We start from the raw sequence: 22,513 nt of genomic DNA, 5'->3' as shown, positions 1-22,513 counted from the left end.
GCCCCTGTACAGGGTTTCAGAGGCTGTAAATCTTTATGGGAGCAGAAAGCCTCAACTTTCTCCTGCGGAACAGCTGGTAGTTTCGAACTGCTGACCTTGTGGTTTGTAACCACTATGTTACCCCCATTAATGGAAAGAAGCTGTAAAATTGTTTTGGGAAAGTAGGATGAAGCATTTTTTATTTGAGTTTTGAAGGATATAATTTAAATCTAAGTCATTAAATTAATCTTTGATTGGGCTTCACTTTTAACATGGTAGTTTTTAAAATAAATGTTTTAAATTTAAAATTTTTGTAAGTGCTTGTAACAAGTTGGGATCTTGGGATTGATTTAGCTTCGTTGGGTTGAATGCCAACAAATGGCCTATAAAAGCTACAATTTCATAAAATTCATCATAATTTTGATGACTTAAGACAACAAACATGATGTGTTGAATAACAATTGATAATGATAAGCAAATAATCCATAAGAATTAAAGACTATTTTGTTCTCCATTAGAAAAATATGAAAGATTAGGATGTTCTATCTTTCATGCTATAAGATAGCAGAAAATATACTTTTGGGCTTCTAAGTAGGGTGTTATGAGCATAATGATTATATGGTAAATATAAAGCATGGTGCGTGTGTGAGTATAAAATTAAAAGCAATAACTCAGATTTGTAGACTGCTGAGACCAATGCAGATTGGCATATGGACAGTTTAACACTTAAATTGGACTTTTTAAGTCCCTGTTTTGTCACAGTATTGTAAATAAATAGGTAAACCTTAGTAGGCTTATACTAAAATATCATTGAATCATTTATTAAAATCATTTATTCATTATTATTTACTAAGCCTAGGAAATTATAGAGAAAACACATATTAAAAAAGTTTTGTTTTTAAAAATAGTGTTAACATCTCTTATTGGAATTTTCAGATAGATATGTTCCTAATTTGCTAAAGTCACTAAGATCTCAGAAAATAGTTTATATTTGTTGTGGAGAAGATCATACTGCTGCTCTAACTAAGGTATTGTGCTTCTAAAACTTCTTCATTATCATATTTTTTATTTCATAATTAATTTTTTCATTAATACTTATGTTAAAACTTGAGAATTATTGATGTCTGAGAATAGTTTATCTTGCAAAAAAGCCCTAGATTGTTGTTCTGAAAAATAACTTACCTGCATTTTCAGCTTCATTATATGTTATGAAATGTGAATTGTAATATACTGTTACATGTGATTTAATTTCAGTCCAGAAAAAATACTATTGAAATGATCTTTTGAATATAATGCGTTCAATTTGTCAAGCTTGCTGTGCTGTATATATCAATTTCAATTATATAACTGTGTTTAATTTTCATTTAAGGCCATTTTGGCTTATAAATATTTTATTACAAGTAATAGAGGAGATTGAATCCCTCTAATATCCACAGCCCAAGTGTTGTACAAGCAGTTATAATGTGCTTTCCTCATAATCTTTGTTTGTAGCTTTAACTCTGACCTCTCACTTTCTCACTTGTGCTAATTCATTAGTAATTAATACTACTAGGTTCTCCAGATTCCAGAAGTTAAATGAAAATGAAAACATTCTATATATCTTCACTAGGAGCATTATTTATGGTACCTATGATAGTAAATTGGGCTGCGAACCTTAAAGTCAGCGGTTCGAAACTATCAGTCGCTCCGCAGGAGAAAGATGAGGCTTTCTACTCCTGTAAAGATTTACACCTTCAGAAACCCTGTACAGGGTCGCTATGGGTCGGAACCGACTCGATGGCACTTAACAACAACAACATGATATTAAAAAGGAATTGGAAAGTTTTTTTAGAAGTTTTTTAAGAAGAAATTAACTCCTAATCAAACTTCTACACCCTCTGGATTTTAAATTTAACACCCTTTAGGATGGTGAAAGTGTTTTTAGGCATTATCACATAAAGTGTACTTAAGGTAATGAGCTTTTATCTCATTTTTCCAGGATAAGTATGTCTGTCTTGATGCTTAAAAAGTGCTAATCCTGGTCATCTTTTGTATTCCTCTTAGAAGGTCATGATATTTAGTAGGTCATGACATTTGGTCACTGGAATTTTTAGTTAATATATTTTTAAATGATATCAGGTACTTTTAAATAACCCTAAAATAAAATATTTAAGTTAGACTATAATTCCACATCCATATCTTTGCTGTTCTGGAATAATTTCTTGCAAGTAAGTTAGGATTGCTTTGCCAAATCTACATTAGGAATCTACATTAAGGAAAGATTTAAAAATCAGATTTGAATAAATAGAAAGACATGCTATGTTCATGACTCCTAAAGATACCAATATTTTTCAAGGTCATTTACAAATTCAACTTGCAAATCACATATATATATATGTAATACCATTGGATTTATCAGTCTTCTAAAATCTTTCTTGCTAGAAATGTTTATGTATATGGCCATTTATCTATTATGACATAGCAAAAAACTGGTCAAACTCCAAAATATTCATCAGTAGCAACCTAGTGGAATAAATGTGTTATACCATGAATTATAAAATAGAATGAGAAGATTTCTATATAATGCTGTGGAATAATTTCTAGGATATATGAGGGGACTTCAAAATTTTAAAATGGAAGGAGAAATAAAATTAGTAGCTACACCAAATGTATCTTGCAATTTTCACATTGGATTTTAGTAGTGACTGTTACATATAATTCAAAAGCAAATATATATATATCTCAGAATTTGGATATTGAAAAAACAATTGAGCCTGAATATACAACAAGTTCGTGGTATTACTCCATAAAGAAGAATGATTTTAGCAAAACAGTATGTTGCTGTAGATCATTGGTGTGGGACATAACTTAAGGATAGACCAGATCCACAAAGAAATTGTGTATTACACTCTGCAGTCTTACTGTTAGTAACAAAATTATAATTATTCTTTTCAATATGTTATATATAGAGAAGAGTCCTTGTGTGGTACTGTAGGATAAGCACCAGACTGTAAGGCTGGTTTTTAACTACGAGATCAGCTGTTCAAACTCACCGTCACTGCTCAGAAACCCTGACAGGGTGGCTCTAAGTTGAAACGGACTCAACAGCACTTTCACAACACAGCAACATATAAAGAGAATGATAAAGCAAATAAGTATTCTGCTGCCACTAAAAGCTTACAATTTTCAGCTTAAGAGAAAACCTACCCACTGCTTTTGAGTCAATTCCGACTCATAGAAACCTTATAGGGCAGAATAGAACTGCTCTAAGGGTTTTCACAGACAGCTTCAGTAAAGCAATTGGTGGGGTGTGAGCTGCTGAACTCATTAGCAGCCCATCATGTAACCCATGGAACCACCAGGGCTCCTTTAAGAGAAAAGAGGTAGATGAAAAACTATAGGAATTAAGTATCAATCCTATGGTATTTATTTTAAATTTGAAGTATCAATATGAACTCTTGATTTATTTTCTCCTTCTAAAGTAATTTTTATTTCCTAGTCATGGACAATGAACTGGCTTTGAAATAATGACCATGTACAATCTGGAAGCATTTACCATCCTTGGTAGTTACAGACTCTCCACTAATAAAAATGAGAGCTCCTTTAAGAATCTGAGTCTGTGTCTGAGACAACAAAAAATGTATAAGATAAACCTTGGACATTTTGTTGAAAGAAAATGTTTAAGAGTAGTAGGTTATATCTGAAGGACAATTTGAAGGAGGGTTCATTGGTTATCAAAAGAGAGGAGGTTATATCTGAAGAATAATTTGAAGGTTATTCATTGGTTATCGAAATGACTATAAAATTGGAAACATATCAAACATAAAAATCATGAGTTTATAATGATGATACTCCGTACCCTAAATTAATACAAAATGAATTTACTGCATACATTGGAAGGTTGGACAAAAACTCGTTTTTCTAAAAATAGGTAAATAAGAAATAATCAAGAATTTATATTACCTTTCATTTACAAATTATAGTTCAGGTAAATTACTAGTTGATGAAGAAAAGTTCTTTGAAGAATAATTCCAAATCTAGAAGAAATGATAAGACTAGATATTTACTATTTTGTCCTACCTGATACAGTCATGCTATAGGCAAAAATCAGCAATGGTAAGCTTACAGGGAACAAAATAGGGTGACACACTTTGACCGGTTTACCAGCATCAAACATGCTTTCTGACATAGTGTAATAATATAGGGAAATTTAAACATGCCCTGGCTATTAGATTATACTGAGAAATTAATACTAATTTTATAATATGTATTGTGATTATATATATTTAGGTATGTTGTTGTTGTTAAGTACCGTGGAGTCGGTTCCAAAATTATATGGTCATATATCTATATTTAGATATATGACCATATAATTTTGATATGAAGCTATTGTGATTATATATATTTTTTAAGTCCTCATCTGTTAGTAATAGGTGTCACTGAAGATGCATAGACATTTATTTGATGACTGCAATTAACTTGAAAATATTCCAGTGACTCTTCCCCACAGGGGGGGGTCAGTCCTTCATATCAGCCTTTATTTACTTATTTATTTATTTATCTATCTATTTATTGCCCAGTTGTTAAAACTGAATACTGTTCATTATACTTCTTTATTTTTATGTATTTGTTAGAACTTCTCCATGGTAAAAAAACTTTCAAACTAAAATTCCTTTCCATGGCTCTGTGGGCTAATAGATCAGATTGCAAATTTGTTTGAACTGCAAGGTTGGTGGTTCAGGCTCACCAGCTGCTCCTTGGAAACCCTATACAGGGTTGCTATGGGTTGGAATCAACTCAATGGCACTTAACAACAACAACAAAAGTACGTAACAGTATTAACTGATGAAGGAATATAAGGTGGTATAATTAAAACTAGGAAAAAAGCAGTTGAATTGAAAACCAGTTCATTGTGCTAAATTGTTATTGCAGGTTTTTAATTTATTTTACATATAACCTTTAATTCAGTTATGTAATTTTTAATATTTTCAAGACCATCTCTACATTGTAGCAACTATATCTAAAAATAGTTTTGTTTGTACATTCTGATTTCATACACAGTTTTGCAGAGTGTTTGTGTTCAAAGCATAACTAGTTTAAAAGCAGAGATGATAAACCATTTGTAGATTTTGTAAAATTTTATAGGTGAGTACTTGGACTTCAGCAAGAGCGTATAATGGTAATGAAAGACACTGAAAAGAAATCATTTTTTGTATCTCTTTAGTGAAAACTTAAAGTAAATATTTGTGATGATAACATAATTAAGTACTTTAAAAATATGTGAACATATTTTAGTCTTACAGTCTGGAACTCTGTCTTAGTTGTAAGACATTTTACCTTGAAGTCATCTGACTTAACATCTGTTAAGTTGTCAAGATAATAAAAGACAAGAATTGACTCCATATTGCAGATCAGCTTATTTTTCTTAGAAATTAGTAATGTTTTTAATTAGTCCTTCTGGAGGGTCCTGGTGTGGTGCTGTAGATACACTGTTGACCACAGGGTCAGTGTTTCAAGCCCACCAGCCACTCCTTGGAAACCCTGTACAGGGTTGCTATGAGTTAGAACCGACTCTGTGGTACTTAACAATAACAATATGACAGTGGATTTTTATCTGTTTTTAGGAAGGTGGCGTTTTTACTTTTGGAGCTGGAGGGTATGGTCAGTTGGGTCATAACTCTACCAGTCATGAAATAAATCCAAGGAAAGTTTTTGAACTTATGGGAAGCATTGTCACTCAGATAGCTTGTGGAAGGTAAGCTATTAATATAAAATCGTAGTTTGGACTTTATAATACAATTTTTTAACAACTTGTTTGTAAAGCAAAACATTTTCCGTCAAATGCCTAATGTGCTGTTGAAGAGTCATAACAACAGAAGCAGCATGTTCTATTATAATGAATCTTTGCCTTTTTCTCCTTAAAATAAATTTGTCTGACGCAAGGTGTTAATGTATATACAATATTGTATTGCTTGTATGGCTCCATGGGATAAAACATTTGACCACAAGGTTGGCGGTTCAAACTCACCAGCTGCTCCTCGGAAACCCTGTACAGGATTGCTATGAGTTAGTTGGAACCGACTCAACGGCACTTAACAACAACACAATAGTATAACTGTAGTTCATCTTTTCCCTCATCTTTTCTTTCTCTAAGGATTAGGCAATTGACCAGTAGTAATTACTTTTTTAAAACATAATAATAGTCAGTGATGAAAATGGAACTGGAATCCTGGTATGATTCTCAGTTATTAGGAGTAAGTAGAAAAGAGAGAGCTTTAAAATTGAGCTTCACCTCTTTTGGATTAAATTGGACAAACTCTTCAGTAGTAAAACGTACCTTTCCTAGCATCTGGCTCATTGCTGTATTTTTTTTTTTTTTCAATCATATGAATATATGATTATTTTTACATTCTATTGCTAATGTGCATTTGGCTTTGAGTAATTACAAGTAATGTTGCTGTGAACATTCTTTTACTTATTATATGGTGTTTGTAAATGGGTTAATGCACTGGAAATGCAACGTCAGCGGTTCAAGTTAGCCAGCTGCTCTCTACAGGGTTGCTATGAATTGGAACTGACTTAAAGTAACACACACTTAGAATGGACTCCTTGGTGAGAGAGGATATTTAACTTAAATTATATGAGTTTATGTCACACTGTTTCCAGAATGGTTGTACCAGTTTACACTTCTGCTGGTAGTAAATGAGATTTTCGGATAACTAGGTCCTTGTCACCACTTCTTTAGACTCTAATGTTTGCCAGTCTTTTAGATATGTAGTGTTACCTCATCATAATTGTAATTAAATAAACATAATTTTTTCATGGTTATTTAATTTTCCTATATGTAGTCATTCTTTATATTAGCTGAAAATAAGTCCCAATAATTGGTATATGTTTTGCAAATGTCTTCACTTACTCTCTGGGTCTTGTCTTTTGATGAACAGAAGTTTCAAATTTTAATGTAGCAGCATTTATCAATCTTTGCCTTTATTATTAGGGCTTTTAGTTTCTTAAGAAAGCTTTACCTTCCTTAAGACTTGAAGATTATCTTCTCTATTCTCTTTACACTATGGATAACATTGTGAAGAATTCCAGAACACTTCGTTGTGCTCCTGAGAACCTTTACATAGACCAAGAGACAGTCGTTCAAACAGGGGACACTGAATGGTTTAAAATCAGGAAACGTGCACCAGGGTTATATTTTGTCACCATACTTAATTTGTATGCTAAGCAAATAATCTGAGAAACTGAATTATATGAATCAGGATTGGAGGGAAGACTCATTGACATCCTGCAATGTGTAAATGATATAACCTTGCTTGCCGAAAGCCAAGGGGACTTAAAATATTTATGATGATCAAAGACCACAGCCTTCAGTATTGGTTGCATCTCAATGTAAAGAAAGCAAAAATCCTCACCACTGAACCAGTAAGTATCATGATAAATGAGAAAAGATTGAAGTTGTCACAGACTTTATTTTGCTTAGGTAAACACTCATGGAAATGGCAGTTGGGAAGTCAAAAGATGTATTGAATTAAGTAAATCTTCTGCACAAAATCTCTTTAAAGTATTCAAGAACTGTCAATTTGAAGACAAAGTTGTGCCAGACCCAAGCCATTGGTATTTGCAGTAGCCTCATAGGCATGTGAAAAGTTGGACAGTGAATAATGAGGACCATAGGATAATTGATACATTTGAGTTATGATGTTGGAGAAGAATATCAAAAGTACCATGGATTACCAGAAGAACAAATGGATCTGTGTTGGAAGAAGTACAGCCAGAGTGCTGCTTAGAGTAGTCAGCATGGTGAGACTTCGTCTCCCGTACTTTGGACATATTATCAGGAGGGGACCAATCTCAGGAGAAGGACATCATGCTTAGTAAAGTAGGTCGGCAAAATATAGAAAGATTCCCCCAACAAGATGAATTGACACAGCGGCAGCATCAGCAGTGGACTCAAGCTTAACAATGATTGTGAGGCCAGCACAGGACCAGGCAGTATTTTGTTCTGTTGTGCACAGAGTCCCCATGAGTCAGAATCAACTTGCTGACACATAACAACAACATTCTCTTCACATGGTTTTGTCTTTTACATAGAGGTCTGTAATCTATCTGAAGTGGTTTTTTGTTTTTTTTCTAAGTAGTGGTTAGGTGAGGGTTAAAATTTGCATTTTGTTTTATGAAATCAACAGTTGGCCACAAAATAAGTGCCATACAAGCAGTCCTTGGGTTATGTATGCTGGATATACATCCATCTTATAGATATGAACCAAACCTTCAAATTCTGTGTTTATAGAGTGGTTCATAGTAATAATACATGGACACTACTTTACAATGCACATGAAAACATTATTATTAAAAAATATGTTAAAAAATACTGTGTGAAGGAGCTTCAAAAAGTTCATGAAAAATTTCTATTATCTTTAAATTTTATTTTTCCACAATTTTTTTTTAAAGCTTTCTCATTATGTTAAAGGTATTTTAGTGTATCTGGAAGAGTTTATTTAATATTTTTTATATGCCAAAAAATATATCAAACAGTAAGACAGGTATTAGACCAAATGACACGGTACCTAGATGTTCTAACTAAGTAAAAATTTGACTTAAAGACAGATTTAGGAGTGAAATTCATTTGCAATCTAAGGGCTGCTTGCTTACATATGGATCTGTTTCTGTGATCTCTATATTATTCCTTCAGTGTTTTTATCTTCTTGCTACATGCAAACTATGCGATTTACATTGTAGTAAGTTACTTTATTTGGTATAAAATAATTCCTTTAGTTTTTTTCCTATTTTTTAAGGATATCTTAACTATTTTCACATTTTACTCCCAAAGAAATTTTAGTGCCAGCATGTAAAAAGTTCCCTGCAATTGAGTGGCAGTGCATTGATTTTAGATTAATATGGTGAAGAGTTGTGATCTTGACTAATTCCAAACTTCTTTAATATTTTCTAATGTTTTAAATTTCTTACCATAGAGATCTTGAATTTTGGTAATTTAATTCCTAGATACTTCTTTTAAAAATTTGCCCATTTCTAAGACATGTAAAAAGAGGTGATATTTGTATAATGAGAAACCCTGGAAGCTTAGTGGTTTAAGCATTGGGCTGCTAAATGCAAGGTCAGCAGTTTGAATCCACCAGCGGCTCCATGGGAGAAAGATCAAACTTTCTGCTCCCATAAAAATTGACAGCAGAAACTTACACAGGGTTGCTGTGAGTCCAAACTGACTCCACGGTACATCAGCACCACCACCACAGGTAAAAAGAGGTGATATTTGTATAATGAGAAGCACTGGTGGCTTAATAGGTTAAGCATTGGCCTGTCAATTTTTACTAGAACCAACTCAACAGCAGCCACCACTGTTTCTATGGCACAGTATGGTATGGTTGTATGCCATGAAGTCGGTTCCAACTCATAGTGACCCTCTATAGGGTTTCTGAGACTGTAAATCTTTACAGGAGCAGAAAGCCTCATCTTTCTTCCGCAAAATGGCTCCTTACCTCATGAGTCTTTGGATATGCAAGGATAAGTCAAAAAGTATTGCTGCTAGAGTTCTAGTTCATAGATGCACTGGTTTATTCCAAACAAAACCTGTTTAAATATGTCTGTGTGACCACTGGGTAGCTGCAGACAAGTTATTTCAGTAATAACGTTGTCTTAATCTTGTTGGGGACCTGCAAAAAATAGTTTCAAAGGAATTAATAAATTACAGGGTGACCTCAAAGAATATTAATAAACCTCATCAAAAATAAATCCAATCAAAACATTGGCTTCTGCGTCCAACTGATATGAAGAACTCGACTAGAAGAAGAAAAAAAGAGTAATCTGATACAATTTGATGAGCTTGACCTACGCTTGTGGATGCAATAGCTCAAAAGAGGGAACATATCTTTACAGTGAGGATTATTCCCACCCCCTTGGTACACAGGGTCAACAAGGATGGGCAACTTAGACATTGTCTAACCAAAAATGGGGGCTACAAAGGCAAGAAGTGACTGGTTTACAAGCTTTCAATAGAGAACCTAGTTCCAGAGGGTGCTGGGAAAGGTAGCATTCTCCACTGAGTGGTTTCCAACCTGTCTGGATGGGGCTGATGAAAGGAGATAGGGATAAGACTCTTGTGGATGAATAGTGAATAATTGCTATCAGGACTGTGAGTGTTGAAAACATAGATGTTTTGTAACAAAAGGAGGGGAGTGATTGACTTTGTAGTCCAGGAACGGAGGTCCCTGGGACCATCAAGGGAAAAAAGTCTAGTGTGGGACCCTATCTAGAAAAGCAGTGATGCCAGAGATGGAGCAACTGGGGTCTCTAGACTCAGGGAAGGGAGAGGGGCTGTGTGCTGACGGCTGAGTGGGGCAGGCTTGTGAGGTATACTCTTTGGTTGTTTGATGATGCATGGAGGGGATTTAATCATTGCAATGAAAAAATGGCCATTTTTATAAGCAGTATGCCACAAATAATAAAGGGGTTTAAGATAGAAAATGAGACCTATAACTTGATAGAAACAGAAGTGAGACCCAAGAAACCTTCCGATAACACTAATTCAAGAAAGGGATTGCAGTTGCTGTTGTTAGGTGCCATTGAGTCAATTCTGACTCATAGCAACCCTGTATAGGGTTTTCAAGGAACAGCTAGTAAGCTTGAACCGCTGACCTTGTGGTTCAAACTGACCTTGCAGTTGAGTGCATTAACCCACAGTGCCACACTACTGGCATATTCTGTCTTGCCTGGTTTCTGACTCGGGAATATCCAATATGCCCACTCCTCACATGGTTAGGTTTCAAAGACCAGGCCATTATGCAAATTTGGCGTCATAGGAGAGTCAGTGGCCTGCCATGGGTTTGCTACCTGTATTGCTCCCCACTCCCACCCCACATCAGTGGATGTGTGTGGTGCACCAGGCCCATCTGTTCTTTCACTGCAAGGTCCATGAGGGGGGAGTAGTAGTGGTTGCGTATTGTCTGCTATCTCACCAACAGAGCATGGCAACAATTTTTGGGATACTCAAAGCATTTTACTTGACTTCTGAAGGGCCAACGAATAATAGCATCTGCTTATTATGAGAGTGTTTTGAGTAAGTTAGTCAAAGCTTAAGCAGAAAAAAGCCTTGGGGAAAGTTTCAGCAGCAAGCCCTTCTTTATCATATGTAATGTTCCTGCTCAGTCCTCTCATCAAAGGACAATTTTTCAGGAGTTTTGGTGAAAATCATTGGGCATCCACTTTACAGCCCTGATTTGTTTTCTTCTGACTTCTTTTTATTTCATAATCTCATAAAATCTTTTGAGGGCACCCATTTTTCTTCCGTTGCTAATGTAAAAAAAGACTTCATTGACGTAGTCAAATCCCCAGAACTCTCAGTTCTAGAACTGGACTGCTCACTACAAGATCGGCAGTTCAGACCCACCAGCTGCTATTCAAATACCGGTCTCTATGAGTTACAGCTGACTCAATGGCACTTTAAATGACAAATGTCTGATATCATTGTTTAAAAAATGTCTTGAGCTTGAAGGAGCTTATGTTGAGAAGTAAAGTGTGTATATATATATTTATTTTTATCATTTAAATTTATTTTTCCACAAACATTTTGAAGCCCCTCATATTCTAGACCTTGTGTTCTGATTGGTACTGGGTTACTTGCCCAATTCTTAGCGTAACTTTTGGGTGCAACTTATATATCGAGCCCTCATAGGCCACTTTACCTGAACAGAAAGCCTCATCTGCCAATTCTTAACCAATACAATCCTCACCACTGGACCAATAAACAACATTCGTATCAGCGGAGAAAAGATTGAAGTTGTCAAGGACTTCATTCTTCTTGGATCAACTATCAACCCTTAAGGAAGCAGTAGTCAAGAGATCAAAGGACATATTGTATTAGGCAAATCGGCTGCACAAGACCTTTTTAAAGTGTTGAAGAGCAAAGATGTCAGCTTGAGGACTGAGGTGCACCTGACCCAAGCCATGGTATTTTTAGTAACTTCATATGCATGCGAAAGCTGGACAGTGGATAAGAAAGACCGTAGAAGAATTGATGCTTTTAAGTTATGGTGTTGGAGGAGAATGTTGAAAGTGCCATGGGCTACCAAAATGACCAGTAGATCTGTGTTGAAAGAAGTGCAGCCAGAGAGCTCCTTGGAGGCCAGGATGGCCAAACATCATCTCTCATACTTTGGACATATTGTCAGGAGGGACCAGTCACTGGAGAAGGATATCATATTTGGTCTGGCGGAGGGTCAGAGAAAAAGAGGAAGACCCCCAGCAAGATGAATTGGCAAAATGGCAGTATCAATGGGCTCAAGCATGGCAACAATTGTGAGGTTGGCCCAGGACTGGGCAGTGTTTAATTCTGTTGTGCATAGGGTCGCTATGAGTTGGTATCAACTCGATGACACCTAACAACAACAACATAGACCACAGCACTAGGTTAGAACTTGACAGGTAGGGAAGGGTGGTGTTGGTGGTGAACATCCTTGGTTGTTTCCTCTAGTTAAGATTCATTTGTCATGAGAGGATTCCAGGGTGCATCTGTGCCTTTTAAAATTTTGAGTCTTTCTGAAAATTTTTTGGACTGTGCTTTTTCTGTTTACCTCCGTGGAATACCTCATTCAGTGTAACCTAAAGCTGTTAAAGAACAGAAAAGTTTTTATTGATAAGTTTATTTTTTAGGAGAATACTTTCATTAGTTAATATTTGCTATGTTTTTTAAAACAAATTACTTGTAAAGTGTTATTAAGTCTGAAGTTTTCTATCATTTTCCTCTAGGCAGCACACTTCTGCTTTTGTTCCTTCGTCAGGACGAATTTATTCTTTTGGGCTTGGTGGTAATGGGCAGCTAGGAACTGGTTCAACAAGCAACAGGAAAAGTCCTTTCACTGTAAAAGGAAATTGGTTACCTTATAACGGGCAGTGTCCACCAGACATTGGTAAGTCTTAGTATAAATTAAAGCTTTGATATACACTTTACAGTTCTTAATTAAAATGTTGTTCTTAAACGATGAGACTTTCTATGTCTTAAATGGAAGAATTCCAAGACATATCATTAAGTGAAATAGTAAGATGCAGAAGAATGTGTGTTTATTATTTAACTTGTTTATATGCACAAGGAAACTGCATAATAAAGTAATAAAAGTGGTTTCAGTGGACAGGGGTATATGAAGCATGGTGGTTGGCTACATGACTAGGACCAGTTAGTGTGTTTTTAATTATATGCCATTTTCTTTTCTTTTTCGCCTTTTTTTTTTTTTTTAATTTAAGCCATATTAATATTTGACGTAGCTTTAAGAAGTTCATGGTAAAAGTCCATTATCTTCTAATTCTATTTTCCGTGAACTTTTTGAAGCATCCTCTTGTTTACCTATTCAAAGTATTAAAAATGGTAGTTGCTAATTTATTTTTGCTGCTTTAGCTATAACTATAATTAATTGATTTTTATTTTATATTCTTATTCAGTAGATTGTGGTTTTTTGGTTGACATTAATTTTCTATTAAAGATTTACAATTTTGAAATGATGTTATCTCATTCACTTTTTTTAAAACTTGCTGCAAGAAATAGTTTCTGTTCCCATATTTGTTTTACTATACCAAAATGGTTTTTCAGGAGTTTTTCATTTATTGTATCTATGATGCATTTAACTTGTATACCCAACAGAAGAAAGCTATAAAAGCTTACCAGATGCTGCTTGTGCTTATGGCTTTACTTAATATGCAACATTTGGTCAGCCTCATCTCCATGGATGAGAAGTCTACTGATGTTAGGTGATCCATAAAAAAATCGTACAGCATATTTGAGGCAGTTGGTTGGTCTCTGTGTGCCTAGAGCAACGGGAAAGAAGAATAGTCATGAAAAGGAGGAGAAAATGAAGTCTTTGACTAAATGCCTTGTTAAACAACTGCCTCCATTGCCATAGAGCAGAAGAACTGGGTAATAACCAGTTACCATTTCTTAGCATTTCTGATAAAAGATTCTCTAGAAAAATCCTGATGGAAAGGGAAAATGCAGACAGAAATTCAAATTCTCATGGTTTCCAGACTTTCTGAAGCCAAGGGACCTGTATGAATCCCTGAAACTATTGACATGTTCTTGAATGCATAAACATAGATATCCTTGGCACTAGGGAGCTGAAATGGACTCTTATTGGCCATTTTGAATCTGATAATCACGTGGTTCATTATGCCAGGAATGATAAATTGAAGAGGAGTGGGGTCACATTCATCCTCAAAAAGAACACATCAAGACGTATCTTGAAGTATAACGCTGTCTTTGATAGGATAATATCCATACACATATAAGGAAGACCATGGAGTCCTGGTATGGCGCTGTGGGTTAATGTGCCAGCCTGCAAAGCCGTTTGAACTGCAAGGTTTGCAGTTCAAGCTCACCAGCTGCGCCTTGGAAACCCTATGCAGGGACACTATGGGTTGGAACTGACTCCACGACACTTAATAACAATAACAAGGAAGACCAGTTAATAACACTGTTACTCAAATTTACACACCAGTCACTAAGGTCAGTGATGATGAAGTTTAAGAATTCTAGCAACTTCGTCAGTCTGAAATGCATCAACTAAGCAATCAGGATGTATTGATAATTAATGGCAATTGTAATATAAAGGTAGGAAACAGAGGAAGGATCAGTTGTTGGAAGATATAGGTTGGTGATAGAAACGATGCTAAAGATTGCAAGATAGAATTTTGTAAGACCAATGACCTCTTCATTGCCGATACCTTCTTAAAGTAACATAAAGATGATTACGCATGGACTGCATCAGATGGAATGCACAGAAATCAAATTGACTGCATCTGTGGGAAGAGAGTGGGAAAGCTCCATATCATCAGCCAGGAGCAGATTGTAAAAGAAAGCATCAATTGCTCTTATGCAAGTTCAGGCTCAAGCTGAAGAAAATTAAATAAGTCCATAAGAGCCAAAATATGAGCTTGAACATAATCCCACCTGAATTTTAGAGATCATCTGAAGAACAGATTTTGATGCATTGGACACTAATGACCAAAGACCAGAAGAGTTATGGGATGGCATCAGGAGTATCATACAGGAAGGAAGATCATTAAGATGACAAGAAAGAAGGAAAAGGGATGTCAGAACAGACTCTGAAACTTGCTCTCCAGCATAGAGATGCATAGAGATCAAACAAATGTAAGAAGTGAGGAAGTAAAAGAGCTGAATAGAAAATTTCAAAGGGCAGCTTGAGAAGACACTGAAACATTATAATGAAACATGCAAAGATCTGGAGTTAGGAAACCAAAAGGGAAAAACATGCTTTGCATGTCTCAAGCTGAGGGAGCTGAAGAAAAAATTCAAGTCTCCACACTTTGAAGGATGCTATGTGCAAAATACTGAATGATAACAGAAAGCATCAAAAGAAGATGGAAGGAATATACAAAGTCACTGTACCAAAAAGAAATGGTCGATGTTCAGCCATTTCGACAGGTAGCATATGATCAAGAGGCAATGACACTGAAGGAAGAAGTCCAAGGTGCATTTGAAGGCATTGGCAAAGAACAAGGAACCAAGAATTATTGAAGTACAAATTGAAATCCTTCAACAAAAATATAGCACTGGCGGTACTCACCCATGTGTGCCATGAAATATGAAAGACAACAGCCTGATCATCTGACTGGAACAGATCCATATTTGTGCCCATTCCAAAGCGAGGTGACCCAATGGAATGCAGAAATCATCAGACAATATGATTAATATTACATATAAGTAAAACTTTGCTAAAGACAGTTCAAAACCAGCTGTAGCCATACATTGCGAACTTCCAGAGGTACAAGCCAAATCCAGAAGAGCATGTGGAATGAGGGAAATCATTACTAACGTGAGATAAATTTTGACTGAAAGCAGACAATACCAGAAAGATGCTTAACCTGTGCTTTATTGGCTGTGCAAAGGCTTTCAGTTGTATGGATCATGACAAGTTATGAACATCATTGCCAAGAATGAGTATTGTGAAACAATTGTGCTTATGTGGAACGTGTACATAGACCAAGAGGTAGTTCAGACAAAACAAGGGAACACCAAATGGTTTAAAATTAGGAAAGCTGTGTGCCAAGGTTGTATTGTTTTACCATACTTATTCAGTCTGTATGCTGAGCAAAGAATCCAGGAAATTGTATTATGTGACGAAAAACATGACATCAGGATTGGAGGAAGGCTCATTAACAACCTGTGATATGCAGATGATCTATCCTTGATTACTAAAAGCAAAGAAGACTTAAAATACTTAATGATGAAGATCAAAAACCACAGCCTTCAGTCTGGGTTGCACCTCAATGTAAAGAAAACAAAAATCTTCGGCACTCGTCAACAATAAACAACATCTATGTAAGTGGAGAAGATTGAAGTTGTCAAAGACTTTCTTATGCTCAAATTAATGCTCATGGAAACAGCAGTCAAGAAATCAAATGATGTATTGCATTAGGCAAATCTGCTGTACATGACCACTTTATATAAAGTGTTTAAGAGCAAAGATATCATTTTGAGGACTAAGGTGTGCCTGAACCAAACCATGGTAGTTTCAGTAATCTTATATGCATGTGAAAGTTGAACAGTGAATAAGGAAGGCTTAATGCATGTGGTTTATGGTGTTGGAGGAGAATATTAAAAGTCATGGACTGCCATAAGAACAAACCCATCTAAGTTGGAAGAAGTACAGCCAGAATGCTCCTTGAAAACCAGAATGGCATTACTCAGTCTCTCATATTTTGGGCATATTATCAGGAGAGACCAATCCCTGGTGAAAGATAGCATGTTTGATAAAATGGAGGGTCAAAGAAAAAAAAGGAAGTCTCCCCAGCAAGATAGATTGGCACAGTGGCAGCAGCAATGGGCTCAAAGACAGCAACGATTGTGACATTGGCTGAGGACTGGGCAGTGTTATGTTCTGTTGTGCATAGGATTGCTGTGAGTCAGTACCAACTCACTGGCACTTAACAACAAAGTAAAAAGATTGGAATCAGCTCATTAGCAGTGAGTTTGACTTTATATATATATTACACACACACACACACATACATATATGTATGGTCAAATTGACATATATGATCAGACTGACAACATCAACTTGAAAACTTACATAGGATCCTTAAGGGGCAATGGGTTTATGTTAATGAGGGAGGAACCATTTAGAAAAGAAGGGTTGAACGGCGGCATAACTTTTAAAGATTGTAAATTAGTGAGAGTGGATTGTACATTTGGAAACATTGACTTGGTGTTTTTTTCCTGTGTAAGTGTAGTTAGTGCTCTAAAAAATGTGGTTGAAGTCTAGGCTTTCATTAATTTGTTTTGTTTTGTTTTTTAAATACAGATTATGAAGATTATTTCTGTGTAAAAAGAATTTTCTCAGGTGGAGATCAAAGCTTTTCACATTACTCTAGCCCACAGGTAACAAATATGGTCGTCTTGTTGCTGCTAAGAATCAAATAATTTTGAAGAATTTTAAAATGTGTTTTTGGAGACATATCACTACAAATAATTGCTTTAAAAAATCTTTTTTCTTAGATCTTTAAAATAGACTGTTTTCTGGTTTTAGTAGTTCAATAGTTATTTGGGGAGTGCGGTGGCTCCATAGGATAAGCACTGGACTGTGAACCATAAGGTCAGCAGTTCAAGTCCATCACTGCTCCTCAGCAGAAAGATGAGTCCTTCTGCTCCCAAAAAGTAGTACAGCCTCAGAAACAGGGTCTCTATGAGTTAGAACCAATTCTACACTACTTAGCAACAGTCACACAATAGTTTACTTCTGTTTTGTTTAATTTTTGTAAATATGGGAAAATGTCATGATTTTATTTATAGTATCTTTTTTCCTCCTTGACTAATCTGCTTATTTTAAATTTTAGAACTGTGGGCCACCAGATGATTTTAGATGTCCTGATTCCTCAAAGCAGATCTGGACTGTAAATGAAACTCTAGTTCAAAAATGGTTGAGCTACCCTTCTGGAAGGTTTCCTGTGGAGATAGCAAAGTAAGAAATACTTTTAACTACACAGACATGAACACTCCCAAAATACAGAGCAACTTTTACTTGGGGTTTTTCATTTAAATATGGTATTTATATAAAGGTATAAATGTCGAGAAGTTTCATTATATAACTGTTGTTATTGTGAAGTGCCATCTAGTCTGTTCCAACCCATAGCGACCCTGTATAGGGTTTCTGAGGAGCAGCTGGTGAGTTTGAACCACCAACCTTGCAGTTCAAATGGCTTTGCAGTCTGGCGCATTAACCCACAGCGCCACACCAGGACTCCTATTATATAATAGATGGTTGTAAAGATTTCATTTAAATTTCTGTAATTTACACTTGTCGTGTACACATAAACATAAAAAGCAAACAAACCCTCTGCATTGAGTTGGTTCTGGCTCATGGTGACCCTTTAAGACAGAGTAGAACTGCTTCTTGGGGTTTCTGAGACTGTCCATCTTTATGGAAGAAGAGAGCCTCATCATTCTCTCATGGAGTGGCTGGTGGATTTGAACCACTGACCTTACAGTTAGCAGCCCAATACTAGCACACTATACCATCAGGGCTCCTTTTCATACACATAAACATACCTTAATACTTAGAATGTTAATTAAAGCCACTTTAGGACTGAGTTTGAAATGTGTTCCTTCTGACTTCATAGTGTTCATTATCTTTTAACTTTTATACTATTGGATCATTTGGATATTATTTATTTCTTGGATATTTTGTTCATTATTGTTGTTGGGTGCCATTGAGTTGTCTCCGATTCATAGCAACCCTACAATGAACGTACAGCAGAGCAACGCTGCCAGAGCCAAGCCATGGTATTTTCAGTAACCTTATATACACGTGATGTGGCGCTGTGGGCTAATGCGTCAGACTTCAAAGTTGTTTCAGCTGCACGGTTGGTGGTTCAAGCTGACCAGCTGCTCCTTGGAAACCCTACAGAGGGTTGCAATAACAAATATGCATGTGAAAGTTGGACAGTGAGTAAGGAAGACCGTAGAAGAATTGATGCACTTGAGTTATGGTGTTGGAGAACTGTTCTTGTGTTTGAGCCCATTGATGTAGCCACTGTGTCAGTCCATCTTGTTGAGGGTCTTTCACTTTCTCTGAACCTCCACTTTACCAAGCATGATGTCCTTTTCCAGGGACTGGTCCCTCTTGACGACATGTCCAAAGTACATAAGATGAAGTTTCGTCCCCCTCATTTCGAAGGAGCATTCTGACTGCACTTCTTCCAAGACAAATTGGTTCTCTGGCAATTCATGATACTCTCAATATTCTTTGCCAACACCCTAGTTCAAATGCATCAGTTATTCTCTGGTCTTCCTTATTCACTATCCAGCTTTCAAATGCATATGAGGCAATTGAAAATACCATGGCTTGGTTGCACCTTCGTCCTCAAAGTGACATCGTTGTTCTTTAACAACAGCAGATTTGACCAATGCAGTACATTTTGATTTCTTGACTGCTGCTGTCATGAGTAAAATGAAATCTTTGACAACTTTAATCTTGTTTTCATTTATTGTAATGTTGTTAATGGTCCACTTGTGAAGATTTTTGTTTACCTTGATTTATAATCTATACCAAAAATAGTTTTCTTTGGTCTTCTGCAGTAAATGCTTCAAGTCTTCTTTGTATTATCTGCATATGACAGGTTATTTATGAACCTTTCTCTAATCTTGATACTTCTTTCCTTTTCATATAATCCCTCATTTTAGATTATTTACTTACCATACGTATTGAATATGGATGATGAAAGGACATAACCCTGACATACAACTTTCCTGATTTTAAACAACACGTTATCCCCTTGATTTAATTACTGCCTCTTGGTGTATGTATAGGCTCCACATGAGCAAGCTTAAGTGTTCTGGAATTCCCATTCTTACCCATACTCAATAAAACACAAGTTAACATCTTGTATTCTCCACATTCAGTAGAGATCCATCAGATGTCAGCAGTGATATCCCTTGTTCCACGTTTTTTCTGAATCTAGCTTGACATTCTGGCAACTATTTATTGATGTACTGCTGCAACTGTTTTATGAATTATCATCAGCAAAATTTTACTTATGTGTGGTATTAATAATGTTGCATTCTATAGGGTGACTTTTTTGGAATGGGCACAATAATGGATCTCTTCCATTCTGTTGACCATGTAGCTGTCCTCCCCATTTCTTGGCATAAACAATTGAGTGCTTCAGCAGTACATAAGTTAGTTGAAACATTCAATTGGTATTCTGCCAGTTCCTGGACCCGTGCTTTTTGCTAATACTTTCAGTGCAGTTCGGACATTTTCCTTCAGTACTATTGATTCCTGATCATATGATACCTCTTGAAATGGTTGAATATAGACCAGGTCTTTTTGATTCTGTTACTCTGTATTTCATTTTCTTTTGATACTTCCTGTGTCATTCAATATTTTGTCCATAGGAACCTTCAGTGTTGCAAGTTCAGTACTTTCAGTTTGAGAATGGCTGGGTGTGCTCTTCTTTGGTTTTTAATCCCAGGTCTTTGAATATTTCAGTATAATACTTTATCTTCTTAAACTATCCTTGATTCTCGTGGACTTGCTTAAATTTTTCTTCAGCTACTGCCTGAACTTGCATGTGAACAATTGATGGTCTGTTACACTGTTGACCTCTAGACTTGTTTTGGCTGGTGGTCTTGATCTTCTCCATCATCACTCCCCACCGATGTATCTATTTGATTCCTGTGATTCCATGTACACATTATGTTGTTTAAAATAGGTATGTACAATGAAAAAGTTGGTCTTGCAAAATTCAATCATGCATTACTTCTATCATCCAGGCCATATTTTTCAGCTATTGATCCTTCTTAGTTTCCAACTTTTGCATTCCAAACATTAGTGATTGATTATCAATGCAAAGTATGTTTGATCAATTTTATACTGCAGAATTTGGTAGAATTTGTCAGTTTCTTCTTTGGCTTTGGTGGTTGTTGCATAAATTTGAATAATAATTATAGGTACTATTCTATCACAGACAGCATTATAGGTACTTTTAGGTACTATTCTATCATGGACAATGAATGTGACACCATTCCTCTTGGCATTGAGTTTGTCATTCTTGGCATAGGAAGCCATATGATTATCTGATTCAGCATTGACAATTTCAGTTCACTCATGCCTAGTATATCAATCTTTTTCCATTCCATGTCATTTTTAATGACTGAATTTTCATAGAATCATACTTTATATTATAGTAGATGTTTGCCGCTGTTTCTTCTGTTTTTATTTGTTTCCCATCAGCAAATGAAGGCCCATCCACGTTGTTAAGGTTGACTCTTCTCTAAGGAGGCAATTCTTTCCCAGTTTAATTTTGAGAGCCATCCAACTTAAAGGTCACATCTTCTGGCACTGTGTCAGTGTTTTGCTTCTATTCATAAGGTTTTCAATTACTAATCCCTATTTTTTCTTCTTAATGGAGCTGTGGTTTGGTGCTATAGGATAAGCACTGGGCTGGTGACTGCAATTTCAGCAGTTCAAACCCTGTACAGGATTGCTGTAAGTTGGAATTGACTCAACAGCACACAACAACTACCATCTGTTCTTAGTCTGAAGCTCTGTCCACAATGCTTAGTGATTAACATGGTACTTAGGGTTTTGTTTGTTGCTGATGTTGGTATTTGTGGTAGAAGGCTTTGACAGGTAGTTTTTTATTTTGGATTGTTTTCTCAAAATAATTTTTGAAAAGCTGAAAAGGTGAGCTTCAAAAATCAGCCATCCCCCCCCCAAAATAAAAAATTAGCAACCCACAGACATGGAAGCAGAGACGATGCAGAAAGGTGGAGCAGCTGGGGACCCTAGACTCAGGGAGGGAGAGTGGCTGTGTGCTGATGACCAGAGCACAGGCTTGCAGGGTGTATCCTTTGGTTGTTTAAATGGTTGTATATTCCTGAGTACTTCAGTTTACATCAACAAAAAACAACAGAGGTAATAGAAGCAAATGTTGTTGAATGATGATGCATGGAGGGAATTATAATCATTGCAATGAAACAAAATACGATAGGATGAATGTAAAGCTGATGTTGTCCTATGTAAACTATCACCCAATTCACAATAAAAACTTAAAAAATAAAAAAATTAGTAAACCAGTTTGTTTACAACTTAGGGAATTTAAAAACTTAAGTGCTCATGTTTCTGTTTAAAAAAAAAAAGATTGGTTTTCAAAAGAATATCACATTGCTTTGATGAATCAGAAGGATTGAAAGTAATCTTTGAGAAAGTGTAGGGTAACTGATACCAAGTATATTTATATTATTGAATCAATTTTTCGTAATTTAATTATTCTGATTTAGTGTAATTTGTTGTCAGAGGCATGTTCTGTACCATTGAATATTAAACATTAATTTCAATTTTAAAAAAGATAAAAAACATAATTACTCATTTTGTGATTTCTGAATATTTGAATTTTGTAGTGAAATAGATGGAACATTTTCTTCGTTTGGGTGCCTGAATGGAAGTTTTTTAGCTGTTAGGTAAGAAACAGTTCTTTGGAATGCTTAAATATTTCACGTTTTTTATGCTAAATAAGAAGTGAAATT

General features: G+C 35.8%; 1 protein-coding gene across 3 annotated transcripts in view; it reads left to right on the top strand.

Moving 5' to 3' along the window:
• The window catches only part of HERC4 (HECT and RLD domain containing E3 ubiquitin protein ligase 4), a 149,953-nt gene that overhangs the window by 65,724 nt on the left and 61,716 nt on the right, over positions 1-22,513 (top strand). For all 3 annotated transcript variants that reach the window (XM_006835820.1, XM_006835822.1, XM_006835821.1), the window contains 6 exons: positions 916-1,007; positions 5,583-5,713; positions 12,727-12,887; positions 17,289-17,365; positions 17,821-17,945; positions 22,388-22,447. In XM_006835820.1, coding sequence (XP_006835883.1) covers positions 916-1,007; positions 5,583-5,713; positions 12,727-12,887; positions 17,289-17,365; positions 17,821-17,945; positions 22,388-22,447 — 646 coding nt within the window. The remainder of the gene's footprint in view (positions 1-915; positions 1,008-5,582; positions 5,714-12,726; positions 12,888-17,288; positions 17,366-17,820; positions 17,946-22,387; positions 22,448-22,513) is intronic.

Source organism: Chrysochloris asiatica, unplaced genomic scaffold (assembly GCF_000296735.1).
Source record: "Chrysochloris asiatica unplaced genomic scaffold, ChrAsi1.0 scaffold00020, whole genome shotgun sequence".
NCBI lineage: Eukaryota > Metazoa > Chordata > Mammalia > Afrosoricida > Chrysochloridae > Chrysochloris > Chrysochloris asiatica.
The sequence above is the reverse complement of the archived record's forward strand: the minus strand, read 5'-3'. Positions and strand labels throughout refer to the sequence as shown.